The 20,144-nt window shown below is 37.9% G+C and overlaps 1 protein-coding gene across 6 annotated transcripts in view; it reads left to right on the top strand.

Annotated features, from left to right (window-relative positions):
• CLHC1 (clathrin heavy chain linker domain containing 1) overlaps nucleotides 1-20,144 on the top strand; it is a 172,528-nt gene that overhangs the window by 73,958 nt on the left and 78,426 nt on the right. For all 6 annotated transcript variants that reach the window (XM_033937450.1, XM_033937453.1, XM_033937448.1 and 3 more), the window contains 3 exons: nucleotides 5,201-5,402; nucleotides 5,534-5,667; nucleotides 7,039-7,126. In XM_033937450.1, coding sequence (XP_033793341.1) covers nucleotides 5,201-5,402; nucleotides 5,534-5,667; nucleotides 7,039-7,126 — 424 coding nt within the window. The remainder of the gene's footprint in view (nucleotides 1-5,200; nucleotides 5,403-5,533; nucleotides 5,668-7,038; nucleotides 7,127-20,144) is intronic.

Here is a 20,144-nt window from a genome sequence, read left to right on the forward strand (position 1 = left end):
TTTGCATCCTCCTCAGGTTTCCAGTTCTTTCTTGAAGTCTCTATGTGTTTCCCTTTTAAGTGTTACTGGTCCTCAGGGCAGTTCTTGTAGTTCTTTGGGAACTAAGGGACGTTGTTCCACTTACTGCATGGTGCCCAAGATGGGGGCATTGGGCAGGCTAGATCCCATTCTGCTGAATTAGTTTCTCAGGGTTACACATTTCTGCAGAAAAACCATGGACTCCGAATCGGCACTAGGTTTGCTTGCCTCTCTTGGAGCAGCACTTTTGGTTTTGGCATATGCCATTTTGCCTACCCAAGGCTTCACGAACATTTTAGAAAATGTGGGCAGTGGTACTGTTTTGGCGCTACTAGGCGATTCACCTTATTTCTTCTTGACTGACTGCTTGATTTGGACGTCTTCCAGTCGGGCCATTTGACTAACACGAAAAGGGTGGTTTCTTTTCCTCAGTTCTATGGACGTGAATCTTCAAATTTGCACAGCGCTCTTTTCTCCTGTAGAACTCCCTGGGTATGGCGGTATGCAAAATAAATTATTATTATTACCATTTATAGGTATATCGGGGAGATGTTTTTATTCATATAGGAGAGAAATGTGTTTCTTCCCAGAGACTAGGGCGATGAGTCACAGTCTCAGGTTTGCATTCTTCTTCAGTCACCATGACCAAGAGTATGGGATTCTGTACAGGTTCTAGGATCCATGTTGCTGACTCCACTGGGAACTTCGGCTTGCTTTCCCATTAAAACGCTACAGCAGTCGCTTTTGTTCCGGTGGTTCCCGGTATCTCAGGGCTCCAATTATTTGGTAGGCTCCTCATGCATCGCTCTGTATGATTTGGTGGCTCAGCGAGATTTCTCTTTTCAAAGGCATGCCTCGGTCTTTGCTGGACTAGCTCATGGTCACCAAACATCCCGGGCTGTTGGATTGGGAGGCTCGGTGCCTTCCATCCTCAGCTCCAGGAGTCTGGTCTTAAGAGGCGACTCAGTACTTGTTCATTCTTCTACTCTGGAGCATGGTCGGGCTACCATTTCTGGAGCTTCAGACCATTCTTCCAGAATGACGCTGAAGGTCTTTTCAGTCAGTATTATGATGGGGGTATTTCTCTACAGCCTGGGCAGTAGGTGATGTACTCAATTGGCAGGTATAGTTGTGGTTCTACTTCAATGGGTGGACCCTGATCTTCCTCTTCTGTTGGCAGATCATTTTATGGTCAGGAAAAGAGTTTGGATAGACTTTCTCTCCGTGAAATCTGAGCATGGCCCATTTATTGTATATTACAGTGTACAGCGCCGTGTACGCTCTAGAAAGTGTAAATGTTAGTAATAGTGAAATCTTCTACATCCTGGATATTGAAAATTTTGGCTCAGGCGTTCCAGCTCTTTTTATGGAAGTGAGATCTCCTGGAACTAGACCTCATGGCTTCGTCTCAAAATTCTAAGCTTCCTAGCTTCTTCGGCGGGCACAGGGAGTGGGAGTCGGAGGGGGTAGCAGCGTGGCTTCTTTCTCGCCTCTGGTTTTTTCTTTTTCTTTTTTTTCAGTGTTTTCCCCTGCCTGATGATGGCTTGGATTTGCCATCTCAAGCTTGCTTTCATGACACAGTATTTGTAGAATCTATGGATTGGCTGCGCCATCCTTGCTATGCGGTTCTGTTGAGTCTTTTGACAGCCGGACTCTTGAATTTCCTGGTATCTCAGGATTTGATCACCTAGGGTCCGATCAACATGGATATTCGTACTACTTTGGTATTGCGACTTAGCTTTTGAAAAGTCATGGCTGACATGTAAGGGTTATGCGAAGCAGGTTGTTTCTTCTCTTGTCCAAGCGATGCAGACGTCTTCACCGGTGGCTTCTTCTTCCTTTTGGAGGTTTTTCCTTTCTTGGGTACTTCTCCACATTTGCACCCTTACAGAGTTCTTTTTTGGCACAAGTGTATTGCCGAGGGCTTAGCGTTCAATTCCCTTCAGCTTCAAGTGCCATTCTTAGCTTGTTACAAGGGCTAGGTATATTGCTCTTCACTTCCTTCTCAGCTTCATGTAGTTCAGTTCCTAAACGGAGTACAGTATATTCGTATACCTCTAAGAAAGCCCAGTCAAATAGGCAAATAAGAGGCACTGGCTGGCTGGACTCGGAGAGGATCTTAAGGAGGGAGCTGATATGTTGGGGGAGGGGGAGGTGGAAGGGTTTGATAAATGATGATGCTGATCATCAAAGTGACCAGTTTGGGTGGGGGAGGGGTGCAAACATGTCAATTACCCTCAGTTCCCATGCTAGAAGGGATGGGCCCCCCCCTCCACCAGCCTTCCTGAAGATGAAGAAGATACAGCCTGTTGTTGGGCCTGGGAGAGAGGGTCCCACCCCAATTTCTGCCCTAAGAGAGAAGGCTAGGAGTAAGACTTCATTTAATGTCCTGGGTTCTAAGGGCTACCTACATCTATAGGGGTGGAGAGACACTAATTACCATAAATTGTCTAGCTTTTAGCTCTCCAGCTTTTTTATTTTTGTGTGGTTTGTGGTAAAATGATGCATGAATACCTTTTTGCATTTTGAACAATTAGTGATAGATAAGGCAGGCAGGGGTGGTAAAATGAGAAGCAGCACATGGGCTCGCTGCAATTGTAGTATTGTATCATGATCGCAGAGGATGACTTGTGCCATTTGCTGTGATTAAAAATTTCTAGCAATGAAGCCTTTCCATAACTCAGCTTTGTTTTCTACACTAGCACCCTGATGGTAATCTTTGTTGTTTGTTTTGAATTTTAAAATAAAAGAAATAAAGTAGAAATAAAGAAGTAAATGGGTAAATACATGGGGGTGGGGCATGGTGGGCAGAGGGCCCAGTGTACTTGTGTGCCTAGGGGTCCTTGACGAATTAATCCTGCCCTGCTTGTGTGTGCATATTTGCATGCTAGTCACAAATTTTGGTGCACAACATTCTAGAATTAGGAGATATAGTGTACTTTTAGTTGCATTGAGTAAATGCTTGTAAATAGCATTTTAACTTTATTTTAATGAATTTGTACTGCTGAAATGTCTTATGCATAGCTCCTAACTTTAAGTGTATGGTGTTATGCAGGTGACAGTGCCTGTTGTGGAGGGCCCATTCATCTGTTTATTTATCTACTTACTTAGGTGTGTTTGTACTTGTTCAAACAATATGTTCCAATGAAGGAAATCTCATACCCAAGAGAAGGTCAGCAAAAGAAGCCATAGGGGACCCTAAGGGCTCCTTTTACAAAGCCGCGCTATGGTTTTAGCGCACGTACCGGATTAGCGCGCACTAGCTGAAAATCTACCGCCTGCTCAAAAGGAGGCAGTAGCAGCTAGCGCGTGCGGCAATTTAGTGCGGCTTTGTAAAAGGACCCCTAAATCCCTACAACAGGGAAAAAGAGAAAGGCCATATAATGGTTAAAAGCAGTTGCAGTGATTAGCAGGAATGCTAAGTCCCACCTGCGGAGGAATGCCTTAAGACCATAACTGTAGAGCAATCCAACAAAACCACAACCAGGCAAAAAAATTTCAAAATTCTGTGCACAAAATTTACAAATTCTGCAAGTTTATTTTCAAAATTTAAACAATATTTTTGCTAATTACTATCCATATTCCATTTAAAACATTTAAAATGTTTTTCTTCTACCATTGTCTGGATGTTTTATTTTTTCATCATGTTGGTTTCAGTTTCTTTTTTTCTGCTTTCCTGTCATCTGCTAATTCTCCTTCAAGAGGCTGCTATCCATTTGTCTTTTCTACTCTCTTCTGTCTATTCCCTCACTACACCTGGCTTATTCCTTTTTAGTTCTTTTCTTCCTATTACCCTTCTCCTCTTTTCAGCTACCTTTCAAATTTCCATCTTCTCTCCCATTCCCCATCTCATTTCTTCCTCAGCCCTCCATTCCCTTTCATCTTCAATATACCACTATTACCATTTTCTACCCTCTGTTATACCTATCCTCTCATCTGTTTCCTTGCCTCCCTCTCAGGGTTCTACCATTCTCAGAATTTTCCTTTCTCCACCCTTATAGCCCAGCATCTGCTCTCTGTTCCTTCCCTCCCCACCCTCGTAGCCTGATTCTTCCCCATGGTCCAGCATTTCTCCCATGCTCTTCCCTTACTCCCATTTCCAGGCATCTCTCCATTACTCCATTCTGCTCCTGGATCCAACATCTCCCTCCTTTTCCCCCTTCACCTCTTGTGTATCATTCACCCCCATGTCCAAAACCTCTTTCTCTCCCTTCCTTGTGCCTTGTGTCAAATCTATCTATCCCCCTCCATGCACCATCTCTCCCTTTCTTCCCTCCATTATGTGCAATTTCATCCTCTTCCCTCACCATGCATATCTCCCCCTGTGCCAGCATCTCTCCTTCCTCTCACCCCTCCCCTCATACCAGTATCTTTCCTTCCTCTCACCCCTCCCCTCCTCCTGTGCCACCAGCTTTCCTTCCTTTCCTCCTCTGTACTCTAAGGCTTGCTTCTTTGGGTCGCGGTATTGGCAGTGACTCTCATATGCTGCATGACGTTAACCTGGAAGTCTCCCTTTTGCCATGGAGAGACTTCTGGGTTAGCGGCAGGCAGCATGTGGAAATTGTTGCCGATACTGCAATCCCGAAGATGCTAACATGGTTGAAATTCTGCACGGAAAAAGGGAATTCTGCTTGACTGTGCAATTCTGTGGAAATTCTGCATTTCGCAGTCACACAGAATTCCCCCTGGTGCAGCCATGCTGGTCTCAGCGTGGCTGCACTTTTCAAGTTTGGCTGCACTTTTCAAGGCTGTATTGTTTGTTCCCCTGATGAGCCAAACATTGGTGAAACAAGGTCGCTTGTTGGGAAGATTGGAGAAGACATGATAGCATTGGAGCTCAAGTCGTTTTTTGTCAGCTAAGTCCTTGAACGTGCCTCAGGGTGACTTTGCCCTTTTCTAAACCTGAGCTGTTCTGTGAGTGAGTTTTTTTGCCAGTGAAAGTATTTAAAGCAGTTTTAATTTGTACCTTTTGGTTCTATACTGTTACATTAGTCAGAGGCTTTTTCTCCCTCTTTTTGGGTGCATGCTGGGTTTGAAGAGGGAGTACCTCGGTGCCACGATCACACAATATTTTGACTCATACTTTTTAACTTGCAATTTATCCTTTTTATTTTTGCTATGAAGCATTAAGAAATGTTGTAAAATAGCAAATCTAATGAAACTGTATGTTCTTCTTCAACAGGTATGACTTTGGAACAGTGTTTTGATATGAATGCACTTGATAAACGGAAGAAACTGTTGGAAAAGCAAGTGTTACGGCTGAAAACAGAGCTGAAATTAAGATATGTCTCTATTATAGTCAAGCCAGACTATGAAGAGAAAATGAAACTTGTGTTGAATCAGATCAGCAAAGCAGAATCAATGAACAAGGAACTGCTCGTTGGGTATAGTGGCTGACGAGACCTTATTTTTATGGGAATTACATAGAATTTAGTAGTCTATTACTAGGGCATTTTTCCTTCTATACATTGATTTTTAATGAAGATTTTGTTTTTATCCCCATAATTTTATTTAGATATCAGAAAAGGCGATTGGTTTTAGATGCTATTACTGCTTGGACAAAAACTGATAGACGTGTCAAGCTGTCAGAATTCATTTCTGAAATGATTATGAAACATGATAATTTACAAGATGCAAGCCGCTTATATGGTAATGTTTCCTTATGGCTTTGAGTACAAATTTCACATTTAAGTAGTATTTAACTGACATTGATAGATACTGGCACATGGACAGTGTAAACAAATTACTGTATTTCCCTTTCCTATCAGATTTAATGGAGCCCTTTTAACTATTTTATTTATTTTAATGTTATTGTAAACTATGTAGATATTCCTTTGATATGTGGTATATCATGTAAAATAAACCTGAAATTTGAACTTGATAATTTTAGCATAGAAATCAAATACACATTGAAGAACCATTACATTTTGGTGGTTATTTTTGAAGCTCTACATTTGTTTTGGATGTCTGAAAACTGGCATTTAGATGTCCATATTGTCCAATTTTACAAAGGCAGGGTATGGACATCTAACACTGCAGTATATCCATAGGGAAAGGGGTATGTGGGAGGGCCTGCCAAGACAGGAACAAAAACACTGTGGAGATGACGACGTCCAAGATGCAGGTCTTTATTAGAAACACAGTTAGTTAATCCACATGACGCAATGTCTAGGACCCAAGAAATGGGGACTAAGGACCCAACACGGTCCGTGTTTCGACAGCCCTGCCTTCCTAAGGAGTCCCTGACAGTCCTAATACAAAAAATGGATCAAATTCTAAAACCTAAAGTGGTCAAAAATGGGAATAGACCGGTCCAAGTAGAAAACTCTTGCTATTGATGATTTCTCAGTTGCAAGAGTTTTCTACTTTATCGGTCTATTCCCATTTTTGACCACTTTAAGTTTTAGAATTTGATCCATGTTTTTGCATTAGGACTTTCAGGGACCCCTGAGGAAGACAGGGCTGTCAAAATACGGACTGTTTTGGTCCTTAGTCCCCAGTTCTGGCGGCCTAGAAATCTAAGTAGATGATTTTCAAAAAAATTATATTTGGACATTCAGCAGTTTGCCATTTGAAAATGGCTATTTCTGTTCCTCCAATTGTGGAGGTCCAGCTGGAAATGTACAAGTTGGACTTAGATGTTTATTTTTTTTAAATGCCCTCCCACATATGTAAAGAGGAGAAATCCAGAATTCCAAATGCATCAAATAGCTTGGAATAAAAAAATGACACCTAGATATTGGAAGGAATTGGTAGGGTACAGGTAAATTGATAGTTGTGGAACAAGAGTTGATTTGAGATGAAATCCAATAAAGACCTGGCAGAATAGAGCTAAGTAAAATGACATTGCTAATTGTACCATGCACTGGAATCCAAGCAAGGCGTTCTTCAGTATTTCAAGTGATAAAATAAGTTTAATTGCAGAATTAATATTTTCTCAGTGACTTATGAATATTAGACCTTTTAATTTTTGTTAATAATGGTATTGTTAATTTGTCTCTAATTCGTTCTGTATTATAGGTGATCAGATCACTGCAGAGTGGGACTATTTGGAAGATGATTCCGGCACTATGAAAGAGGGCACGGTTTTACTGCAGTGTGTCGAAAGGTGACATCCAATAACACTTGAATTCATATGATGTGTGAATTGTATGGCTCTGTGAAGGAAAATAGCTACTATAAACAATAGGCTCTAACTGTGGCAAATTCTATTGGCTCTTGTTACTCATTTTAAACGAAGCTTGTTATTTCTTGTGATAGTTATTCACTGAACAAGAGAACAGTAGTGGGCAGGAGTAGTGTGGGCAGGGCCTGGGTGGGGCTTAGGCAAAAGTAAGTGTGGGTGAGGCATGGGCAGGGTTTGGGTGAAAGTGGGCAGGGCTTAACCCAGAAGTGACCACCAATTGGTCGATCCTTATCTTTGACTGCTGTCAATCATTTTGACATGAGGCATACCCATTATACTACTAACAGTTACCTCTCTGTAACTTTGAATTCTGATGAATCTTTGAAAATTGAATTTTCTTGTAGAGCTCTGAGAATAATATTGGACTCTTCTTTATCATTTCAATGTCTAATCACCTTTTCAAGAAATGTTTTTTTCAGTTTATGAATGTTAAGGAAAGTTAGACATCTGTTTCACCAGCAACATTTTGCGGTACTGGTGCAAGCTATTATCCTAGCATGATTAGATTACTGTAATTCAATCTACTCGTATATAGGCCTGAGTAAGGGTAATCTAAAATGGTTACAACTAATCCAAAATACAGCAACAAAGCTTATATTTGGGAAGAGAAAATATGATCATGTCTCCTCTTTTGAGAGAACTTCATTGGCTCCCTGTCTATCTTAGAGTACAGTTTAAATGCACTTCTATGGTTTTATAAATCATACATGGGCTACTTACGTCCGATTCCTCTATCTTTGAATAATCAGAGATCTTCTGATTCAAGAAACTTTCAGAAATTTTTTTTTTTTTTAATTTTTATTTATTAATTTCCATTTTTACAATAATTTATTCACAAGTATTATAATTAATTATTATATATCATTGTATCTATCATTAATATAAACAGAAGTTATAAATCCCTCCCCATTTTTACAAATAGTAATTTCAAAAATTATACATATCCCACCCCATTCCTATATAAGTATTGCAATTGTGCTAAGAAGTCTAATCATTAGAATAATTAGTCAATGGTTGCCAAATTTTCTTGAAATTATGAAGATTCCCATGTTGTAATGCTAGTACTTTTTCCATTTTGTAGATATAACAGACAGAGTTCCACCAGAACGTATAATTTAATTTGGTATAGTCTTTCCAATTTTGAGTGATTTGTTGCATGGCGACTCCTGTCAATATTAATAGTAGCTTGTTATTATTTGCTGAGATCGGACTCTGAGTTCTCATTGCAGTGCCAAACAGTATGGTATCATATGAGAGTCCTACATGATTTTCTAATAATTTATTAATTTGGGGCCAAATCATATTCCAAAAGGCATTTACACAGGGACAAAAAAAAATTAAGTGATCTAACGTCCCTATTTCTATTTTACAATGCCAGCATCTATTGGATCTAGTATTATCTATCTTTTGCAAGCGCGTAGGGGTCCATAACACTCTATGTAATAAAAACATCCATGTTTGACTCATAGATGCTGACTTTGTAGATCTTAATCTCCAGGACCAAAATCGTGGCCATTGAGACGCAGAAATTGTCTGTCCAATCTCAATACTCCAAATATCCCTAAGACCAGTTTTCTTTTTTTTATTTAAAAATCCATATATCAATTTGTACCATTTTGCGGCTTGGTGACCCAAGAAATCCGCCTGGAAACATAAAACCTGCAGACTATATTGAGTATTAAGATTTTTCCATTCAGGGAACCCTACCTGAATGGCCTGCTTCAATTGCATCCATTTAAAATATTGTGATTTATTTAAGCCAAATTTATTTTGCAATTGTGAAAAACTAAGCAGTGAACCTTCTGAAATGACATCATTTAATGTTCGTATACCTGCACTTATCCATTGTTTCCAGACGATCTTAAATCCGCCAATTTTGATCCTGGAGTTTACCCAAATAGATTGATTTAGTGATTTACAAATTGGATCTGGTGATAGGTTACTTATATATTTTAATGTTTTCCAAGTGTCTAATAATATTCTGTTATCTTTGTATCTTCTAGGCATTGTTATACTAATTAAATGATCTAAATGTAATGGGAACAGGAGCCGCCATTCTAAATATAGCCAATCTGGTACATTCTCCATGAGATCTGGGAGGATCCAATACATACCCTGTCTTAGAATATAGGCTTGATGGTACCTATAAAAATTTGGAAAATTTACCCCTCCCTCCATAATTGGTCTTTGTAAAGATACTAAAGCAATTCTGGGTCTTTTCCCAAACCAAACAAATTTTGTAATAATATTGTTTAATTTTTTATAAAAGGACCCCTGAAAGAATATTGGTATCATACTCATTTGATAACAAACCACAGGCAATATCATCATTTTAATTGTTTGAACTCTTCCCCACCATGAAAGATGTAAAGGATTCCATTGTTCACACATTTCTGTAATTTTTTTCAATAAAAGTTTTTCATTTTCTTTGACTGTATCATCAATTGTATTTTTGATCATAATTCCTAAATATTTTAATCCTTCCTCTTTCCAAATAAATGAATATGAATCAAATAATCCTTTGGTGCAGTGAACATTAATTGGAAGAATTTCTGATTTACTCCAATTAATTTTATATCCAGAAAATTTTCCAAATTCCTCTAGAAGATTAAGTAAATTTGGAATAGTAATCCCCGGTTCTCTCAAATATAATAGGATATCATCTGCATATGCAGAAAGTTTATATTCCCAGTAAGAAAATGGGATTCCCCTTATCTCCTTAGTTTGATTAATTGCAATTAACAAGGGTTCTAATACAATATCAAAAAGTAAGGGAGACAAAGGACATCCTTGTCTAACTCCCCTTTGCAAATTAAATTTATCTGATAAATTGTTATTTATATATAATCTTGCACCAGGAGAGCTATACAATGTCTGAATCATTTTAATAAAACCGGGTCCTATTCCAAACCATTCTAGAGCTTGATACATAAATTTCCATTCTACTCTATCAAATGCTTTTTCTGCATCTAAAGATAGCATAAAAGTTGGATCATTCATATTTTTTGCTAAATTTAAAGAGTGAAATGCTAATCTGGTGTTGTGTGATGAATGTCTTTTAGCAATAAATCCTGTTTGATGTACATCAATAATGAAAGGAAGAGCTTTTGCCAATCTTATTGCTAGTACTTTAGAAATTAATTTACCATCTACATTTAATAAGGAAATAGGCCTGTAATTTGAAACCAAGGTAGGATCTTTGTTTGGTTTTGATAAGACAATAATTAGTGAATCAGCCATAGTACCTGATATATTTCCATTATTCATTTGATATTGATACAATTTTAATAGATATGGTAAAATAATGTTTTGAAATGATTTATAAAATTCAACCGTATAACCATCACCACCCGGAGCGGATCCAACTCTAAGAGACTTCAATGCTGATTCTATTTCTTTTAAAGATATAGGTTCTTCTAAACTTCTTTTTATATGATCTGGAACATTTGGTCCAATAAATGAATTTAAAAATTTTTGTCCATCTTGTTCTTTATTTTCATAAGATTCAGAAGAATATAAATCTTTATAAAAATCAAGAAACTGTATTAAAATGTCTTTATTGTTAGTGTGTGTATTACCTTGTATATCTTTAATTGCAATAATCTTGGATTTTCTTTTTTTTGCTTTAAGGAAATTTGCTAATAATTTTCCAGCTTTATTTGAATTTCCGTAAAATTGAACTTGTCTATTAAATAAATCTTTTCTCACAAATTGAGAAGAAATCTCATTATATTTAACTTTTAGTTTTAATAAATCTTGTAATGTATTATTTTCCCACTTTTCAATTAATTTATTTTCTAATAACTTAATTTGTTTTCCTAATTCAAGAAACTGTTTTTTATGTTGTTTATTAATATATGCTGAATATGAAATAATATTCCCTCTCATTGTTGCTTTAAAAGCGTCCCATAAAATCTCAGCATTAATATTATCCGAATCATTAATTTGAAAAAATTCTTGTATTTTTAATTTAAATTCTTCGAGAAAATTTGAATCCGCTAAAAAAGTATTATTAAATCTCCAAATTGAATTTAAATGTTCAATATCATAATTTTGAAGATTAATCCACACACCAGCATGATCCGAAATTATAATAGGATCTATAACTGCTTTTAACACACGCTGCGCTAGGTTATTAGAAACAAATATATAATCAATTCGTGAAAAGGATTTGTGGACCTGAGAACAAAAAGAAAATTCCTGATCATTAAAATGAAGAATACGCCATATATCTACTAAATCACAAGATTGAATCAAATTATAGAATTATGATTTCATAATTCTACTTGGTTTTTTATCCAAAATTGGATCCATTACAGCATTGAAATCTCCTGCTACTATTAAATTAGATGTAGCCAGTGGTAAAAGTAATTGTTGAATTTGTTTGAAAAACTCCATTTGATTCGTATTAGGAGCATATAAATTGAATAAATTCATGGTTGTATTTCCCAGATCCATTTCGACATGCACCCATCTACCTAAGGGGTCATAATTTATTAATTTGAAATTTGCATTACATTTTTTGTTTATCAGAATAGCCACTCCAGCTTTTTTCTTTAAAGCCGGTGCAAATAAACACTTAGAAATCCAACCCCCAGATAATTTTTTAGATTCAATTTCAGAAAGATGGGTCTCTTGAATGAAGTAGATATCCGCATTTTGATTTTTAAGGAACGATAATATTTTCTTCTTCTTAATAGGATGATTTAAACCATTGACATTCATAGAATAAATTTTTATATCCATCTTATTTATCATTAAATTTTAACCAATATTCTATGATAATATACATGATTAGATCTCAGCACAATTAATATATATTGATTCCCATTCCCACCCTCTATTTTCCCTCCCCACCCTCCCACTATCAATGTTTGACCTGGAACACACATTGGTCATGCAAAACCTAAATCCCCTCCCCCAGGCAACTAATCATTCATAAAAAATTCTCTAATTCAATACATTTCATATTTCTTTACCCACCTTATTATTCATTTAAACCTTCATTAAATCCCCTTGTATATTATAATTCATATCAAATATAATTTGATAAATCATATTAATCTTTTCAAGTCTTAGACATAAATAATATATTACCCCTTCAATAAATTAAATATATTTCAAATATAGTTCTAATTTCATATATATAAATTAGATATATCTATTCCTATATATATAATAGTAAATATTTTAGTAAATCTTTTTATATATTTGAAAATCATCATTTATAGTATTGTAATATGTATAGGTAAATATTTATATCAAAAAGATTTTATAATTAATACCTATGTTATAATAATTTCCCATTCATTTAACCAAATCCAAAAAATTTTTCAATTAATATTAGCAGTATTAAATATAGATGCAGTAATTCATATAAATTATAATTGGATAAATCATATTAATATTTTCAAGTCTTAGATAAAACTAATATATTATCCCTACAATAAATTCAATATATTTTAAATATAGCTCTAATTCCATATATCATATTGTAATAATAACATTTTTAAACATCATCATTTATAATAACCTAATATGTATAGGAATTAAATATCTATGTTATAATAATTTCCATACTCATTTAATCAATTCTAAAAAATTTTTCTTTTTTTTTTTTTTTCCAATTAATATTAGCATTATTAAATATATATGCAATAATTCTATAAATAGTATTCAATTCTATTATAATGTAAATTTATCATAACATCCAATATATTAATAATAATTGAATCAAAAATTATAAAATGTTTTTTTTTTTTTTTAAATGGATGGAATAAATCAATAATTAATTTAAATCATAATATTCAATATATTGTAATAAAATTTGAACCAAAAATTGTCATTCTTATTTTATCTTGCATTTTATATATCCTTTCTTCAGATGAAACTTCCATTTTATTCTGATTATATGTAGACATTAGTTCCTCTTCTTTTTTCCTTCTTTATTTCCATCTATTTTCTTTAGATAGAAATTTGCTTTATTCTGCTTTATTATGTAGACATTGGTTCTTCTTGTGTCAAAAATTCTTTCAGTTTGGCAGGATCTTGAAAATACATAGATTTATTTCCTGTAGAAATTCTCATTGTAGACGGATAGTAAAGACCATACATGTAGCCCTTTTCTTTTAATTGTTGTCTGAATGTAAGGAATTGTTTCCTTATATTTGCAGTATCTTTAGCAAAGTCAGGAACGAAAATCAATTTAGATCCTTTATAGTTTAGGTTTTTATTTGCTTTTGCCACTTTTAAGATCTCAAATGCTTGTTGGTATCTTAATACTTTGAAGATCAGAGGTCTAGGAGCTGCCTGGTTTGTTGGTTTTCTTGTGGGGATTCTGTGGGCACGTTCTATCTCCAACGGCCATTTAGAATTTAGCTGCAGCAGTTTAGGCAAAATATTTTCCAAGAATTGTATAGGGTTTTCTCCTTCAATATTTTCTGCTAAGCCAAGGATTCTAATATTCTTTCTTTTTCCTCGATTCTCCATGTCAATTAGTTGTTTTTTTAAGGCTGTAACATCTTTCTTTTCCTCTTCACAGTTTTGTGTGATAGTTTCCAACTGGCAGATTCTTTCCTCTATCACAGACATTCTCTGCCTGTCAGTTTGGATTTCCTGTTTCAGATTGATCAGCTCCTCCTTTACTTCTGATATTTTGTTGGCATTATCAGTCAACATTATTTTGATTTTAAATAATTCCGCCATGATATCAGATTTTTCATTAATTTCATCAGCTTCAAGCGGAATTGGTACACTCGACGGCGATACGGGAGTGACCTTCGACCTTTTCGCCGAAACTCCCGATGTACATGGTTTTTCATTTTTTCCTTGCCTTATCGCCGCCATCTCCGACGTTGATTTTTATTATTTTCAAGTCGGGTGAGCTGAATAAACAGTTTCTTTTTATTCAGTTTGTTGCCTGGGACTGAGGAGCGCCGCGGTTAAGCTGCCATATCGTGCGCGCTCCAAGCCACGCCCAACTTTCAGAAATTTAAACTGTCCTTTCCATCTATAAAAGGAATAAAATCTATTGGTAATATTACTTTATGTTTCTCATATACTTTTACAATGATTTGGAATGGGATTCCCTCTTGTGTTAGAGCTCTTCTTTCCTTCCAGATTTTCCATAAATCTATGAAAACACCGTTATTTCTCTGAAATGTCAGATGAGGGTCTTCATTTTTTTTCCAATTCTTTATTCTTTTTAAAACTTACAATAAGTGTAAAAGTAAATACAACATTTTATACTCAAATACCACACTTAAAATTCTATTAATATCCATATCAGAATTTATCCCCCTCCCCCTAATCAATCACAATTTCTAACACCTAAAATATCTATCATGAATCCCATACCTATATACCAAAATTCATTATCGTACCAAATCCCCCCTCCTCCCCCCTCCCAGATGTGCATTTTTATTTATTTATTTATTTTTAAATAATCTTTATTCATTTTAAAATAATTTCAATAAGTGAAGAACAATAGATAAAACATTTACACTATAGACATCACTTAAAATATTACAAGATTCTTACAGATCAATAACCCCCCCATTCAAAATATTCTTTATCATTCATGTATCTATAAATTTAACCTAATTCCTTAATTCACTACATATTTTAAACATAAAATTACAATTTACCCACTTAGACATATTTTAAACTTTATATAACCACCTTTTCCCCATCCATATTAATAATTGATGTGCATTTTTAAAGGAAAAAAAAAAGTTATTTTCTCTCTAATCTAACTACTTTCACTTCGATTATTGATTTTTATGTGAACCGAGTTGAGCTTCTTGTGAGGAGATGACACGGTATATAAATCCAAGATTTAGATTAGATAGATATCCTAATACAGTATGGGGCTCATAATTCAAAGAAAAAATATGTCTTAAAAACCCGCCCAAGTCGGCACTTGGATGACCTAAAAGACAGGTTGTCCAAGTGCTGATAATCAAAACGGGTTTTTAGACATATCCAGAGACTTTTTAGGCCTCTGAATGCTGCTGTGTGCCCATAACTGAAAGGAGTGTTTTTGAAGGAGTGGTGAGGGCTGAATTTGGGCGGGATGTGGGCCAACCTAGTTGTACTGCAGGGATAATCAAAAGTTTTACAAGGCTGCCTAGATGGAACTTATATGTTGTGACTTAGATGATGTAAAACCAGGTCTAAGGGCCAGATTCTATATAGGTCGGGTTGCCGCTGAGCTGATCGTGGCAAGGGAGAAAGGCGGAAATATAGAAAGCATGCAGGAGGCAGAAAGTGTTGGACTCATGGAGAGAGGAAGAAATGGACGGGGAGGGCAGAAAGAAGGGAAGGAGAAATGTCACACTCAGGGGGAGAGGGCAGAGAGTAAAAGGTTTGGACTCGTGGAGGGGGAGGGAATGAAGAGTGCAAGAGGCAGAGAGAAAGAAATGTTGGACTGGTGGAAAGGAGGGAGAAATGTTGGATGTGGCCGTAGAGGGAGTGGGAGAGATGCACCCTGAATTTTTCCCCACTCCCTTTTGCAGCAAAGGAGGGAATGAGAGCAGGACAGTGAGAGAGAGAGAGGGAGACATGTTGCCAATGGGAGTTGAGGAGAGAGGAAGAAAAGTTGGACTCATGGAGGGACAGAGAGAAATGTTGGTTGGGGAAGGAAATGAGGTCTGGAGGAGAAGAAGCATGCAGGAGGCAGAAAGAAATAAATAAATATTGGATGCATAGTCAGAAGGAAGGAAGTGCAACCAGAGACTCATGAAATCACTAGACAACAAAGGTAGGAAAAATGATTTTATTTTCAATTTAGTGATCAAAATGTGTCATTTTTGAGAATTTATATCTGCTGTCTATATTTTGCACTATATTTGTCTATTTTTCTATAGTTGTTACTGAGGTGACATTGCATATTTTAAAGTCATCTGCCTTGACCTCTTTGAAAAAAACCCCAAATATAAATAATAATTAAGATTTTCTCTACATATAGTGTGCTTTGTGTTTTTTTAATTTTGTGGTTACCATTATGAATTAATAAGATTATATTGTGTGTATATGAAAATGGATAGAATAAATTGCATTTCAATTAGTACTATTATGGGGGTGGGGTCAGGGGTGGAGCTTGGGGGGTTACTTGGTTGATATTTGTTAGACTTATGGGGTACTTGGCTTGAAGAAGTTGAGAAACACTGCCATAGAACAATACAAGGACATAACATTTTCATCTTTTTCCATTCCTTTCCTGATAATTCCTAACATTCTATTTGCTTTCTTAGCTGCCACCACACATTGAGATGAGGGTTTTAACATATCGTCAACCCTGACACTTAGATTCTTTTCCTGGGCAGCGTCACCCTGTATCACGTAGCTATAGTTTGGTTACGCGCAGTGGTTGGATCTACAGCCTCAGCACCCTGGGGTTGTGGGTTCAAACCCCGCGCTGCTCCTTGTGACCCTGGGCAAGTCATTCAGTCCTCTATAGCCCCAGGTACGTCAGATAGATTGTGAGCCTACCGGGACAGATAGGGAAAATGCTTGAGTACCTGATTGTAAAAACCGCTTAGATAACCTTGATAGGCGGTATATAAAATCCTAATAAACTTGAACTTGAAACTTGCTTCTATGGCATTAATTGTGCACAGGCTTCTCTGTGCAGGCTTTACTTTAGCTGGAGGAATGCCACAGCATATAACTTTTAAATCAGGTTTCCATACATTCCTCTGGCACACTTAACTCTGCTTCAGACTCACTGCACTACCCCCACCCTGTGTCACTTGTGCTATAATCGTGGTCTTCAGTCTCCATGCAGTCCCCTGCTTCACTCTTCACCTCCCATCCCCCTCTCTGGGTATTTGGGAAAGTTTCCTGGCCAGGTTCTTCTCTGTCTGAAAGAACCTCTAGCTCTACCCCTTCAGGCTCCCCTGGGAATTCACAATATCTAGCTGGCTGTTGGATTCCTCTCCCTGCTTGTTGGCCTGGGGTAATCACATGTTCCTGGTGGTTTGCAAAGGACGTTGGGCTGCTCTCAGTGTGCTGCGTTCTGCCTGCCCTGTTAGAATCAGCTGAGCTTAATTTATTCACCTCCCTTCCTCCTGCTTGAGGCTTACATGACTGCAGAGCCTCCTAGCAAACTCCACCCCCTTCTGTGGTGTCTCTGTTTCTCCTTAGAGCAGGGAAAGGAATAATAGGGGATAGATAGTGTTTTGTGTGCCCTCCTTGCTGGAATTCCTAGTTGTGACATCACCTGCTTTTTTTCCCTTCTGTCTCTGTCATAAACTAGGGCTTTTAGCAGGGTGTACAGGCTTTATTTTAGGGATTGCAGGTTTGAGGGCTGTATTTTTGACTGGGCTAGCAGTTTTTTTAGCCATGACAGGAGCTTCCCTATCACAATACTTATGTATATATTTTGTCTTTTTGTTGTTTATAATAGTCTCTACTATTTTGTCCAGCACTGCCAGCACTGACATCAGACTCACCAGTCTATAATTTCCTGGATCACCTCTGGAACTCTTTTTAAAAAATTGGCATCACGTTGGCTGCCCTCCAGTCTTCCAGTACTATGCTGAATTTTTTAAAAAAGACAAATTACTAACAATAGCTCTGCAAGTTAATTTTCAATTCTGTCAGTACTCTGGGATGTATACCATTTGGTCCAGGTGATTTGCTACTGTTTAATTTGCCAATTTGACCCATTAAATCTTCCAGTGTTAGAGATTTGTTTGAATTTCTCTCATTGGTACCCGAAAATGTCAGCATCACAAGGATGACTTCTACTCTATAGAAGTGGTGCACATTTGCAAGTCTCCCTGAAGCCAAGGCCCACTTTCAGTTCAGATCTGACATCTTCAGAAACTGGCCCTGCCTTTTCTGATGCTTGCCCTTGAGCAGCTCCGAGTCATGTTAAAGAAGGAGATGAAGCAATTCTTGGCTTGGCATGATGCTGAGGCTTCAAGGGCACAAGTGCCACTCCAGCCATTCTGGAGACCCATGCTCTACCTATTGGCTGTTTGTCAACAGTAGTGCCTTGCTAGGCATGAAAGCCAGCACCGATCAGTGCAGGGCTCCTTTCCAGCCCATCTGGGGAGGAAGCAACCCTGGAGTCCAAAAGGTGACCTGTACCTTGCTGCTTTCACCCAAAACCTTGTTGTATGCTAAGGCAGGTTGCAGACTCAGACATTCCATGAGGAATATTTTGCTGAGATGGCATTGGACCAATCTTGGGGATCTGAGGAAGAACCAGGTAACCTATCAGAGGAGAGGTCCCTTGACCTACATTCAGACTCCTCCTCACCACAGGAAAGGAAAATGTATCTCCTAGAGGAGCTCTCTTTTGTTATTGTTGGTTTGTTTGGGATTTTTTATTTTTTTTGGGGGGGGGGGGCGGGGATGGTGGAGGCCATTTACATTTAAGTGGGAAATCGAGGGCAAGCAGAGGGCTGAGATTTTGGATGTTATTAACTATGACTTCCCTCCTAAGGAAACTGTGACAGTGCCCATTGTCTCAACATCCTTAAGACTGCACAGATGAAGAATTGGGAGACTCCACTCTGTGAAGGTTGTTTCAAAGAAGGCGAACTTTATGTATAGAGTTCAGAAAGCTCCTGGATTTAAGAAGCCACAGCTTCTGCACTATTCTATGGTGGATGAATTCAGTCTCAGAAATTTGAGGATCCATGCCTTGGCTTACCCAGATAGGGATACCACAGTCTGTAATCTTTTGGTAGGGAAATTTTTCAAAGCTCGATGCTCATTTCTTGCATACAGTCTTACTAGTTCTACATGAGCATTTACTTGAAGAACTTAGTGGGCAGTGTACAATACAATAGATTGTCTTACATACTACAATTCTCAACAAGAAATCTACTCAAGTTTGCGGATACTTTCACATTTTGCCAGATAGTTACTAAACAGAAGGAGTATCGGAAGCATATTGCTCGGCCATTTTTGATATGTTGTGGCAGCCAGATTTTCTGCTATAGGTATAAGTATGCGCAGACTCTCATGGCTGCATGTCTTGGACATGGAACCAGCAGCTCAGGGAAAGTTATTGGATATCAAGTTTCAAGATCAAGTTTTATTGTCAAACTAGTGTTTAAGACCGTTACATTAACGGGTGCTAGAGTACATGTCTGTCTGTCTGGTTTTTTAAAATTTGTCTCTCTCCCCTTGGATGCTGTCTGTCTGTCCCTGGCCCCCTGTCTGTCTATCTTTATTTCTAACTCTATCCTCTTCCCTCAATCCTGCATGTGCCCTTTTTTCTTTCTCCTCCCCACTTCCTTCCAACATCTGCTCCCCCTGTCCCTCAGACTTCCATTCAGCGGCTGTCCCTCCTCTCCCCCACACTTCCATTCAGAGTCTGTCTCCCTCTCTCTACCCCTTCTATCTACTGTTTACCCTCTGTCTTGCCCCTTCCATTCACTGCCCTCTCTTCTCTTTCCATCCAGTGTCCACCCTCTCTCTTTCTGTTCCATATGGCATCTCCTCCTTCCTTTCCCCCTTCCTTTTCCCTTGGTCTGGCATACATTCCTCCTTCCTTCCATGCCCTGCCATCTCTTCTTCCCTCCAAGCCATTCTCTCCCCCTCTGCTCCCTTTCATCCTTGAACTTCATTGGGCAGCAGCAGCATTCACAATTCATTGCTGTTGCCAGCTTCAGGTCTTCCTCTCTGTCGAGTCGGGTCTTCATGAAAACAGAAAGTAGGCAGGACCCGCCAGAGAGGAAGGCCTGAAGCCGGCAACAGCAGCAAATTGTAAATGCTGCTGCTGCCCGAAGAAGCCAGACCTTGAAGCACCCGAGGCAGACCGCTTCTCTCCCCTCCCAGCCCAACCCCCGCTGACTCGTTTCTGGCCGGCTCCCTTACCCTTTCCGATCCCCGCTTGCGTCGCACGACACCCTCCTTCGCCACCACTGACATGCCTGCATGCGCCGGAAGCCTGAAGACTTCGGAAGCAGTTTCACCCTGA

This window comes from Geotrypetes seraphini, chromosome 3, assembly GCF_902459505.1.
Source record: "Geotrypetes seraphini chromosome 3, aGeoSer1.1, whole genome shotgun sequence".
NCBI lineage: Eukaryota > Metazoa > Chordata > Amphibia > Gymnophiona > Dermophiidae > Geotrypetes > Geotrypetes seraphini.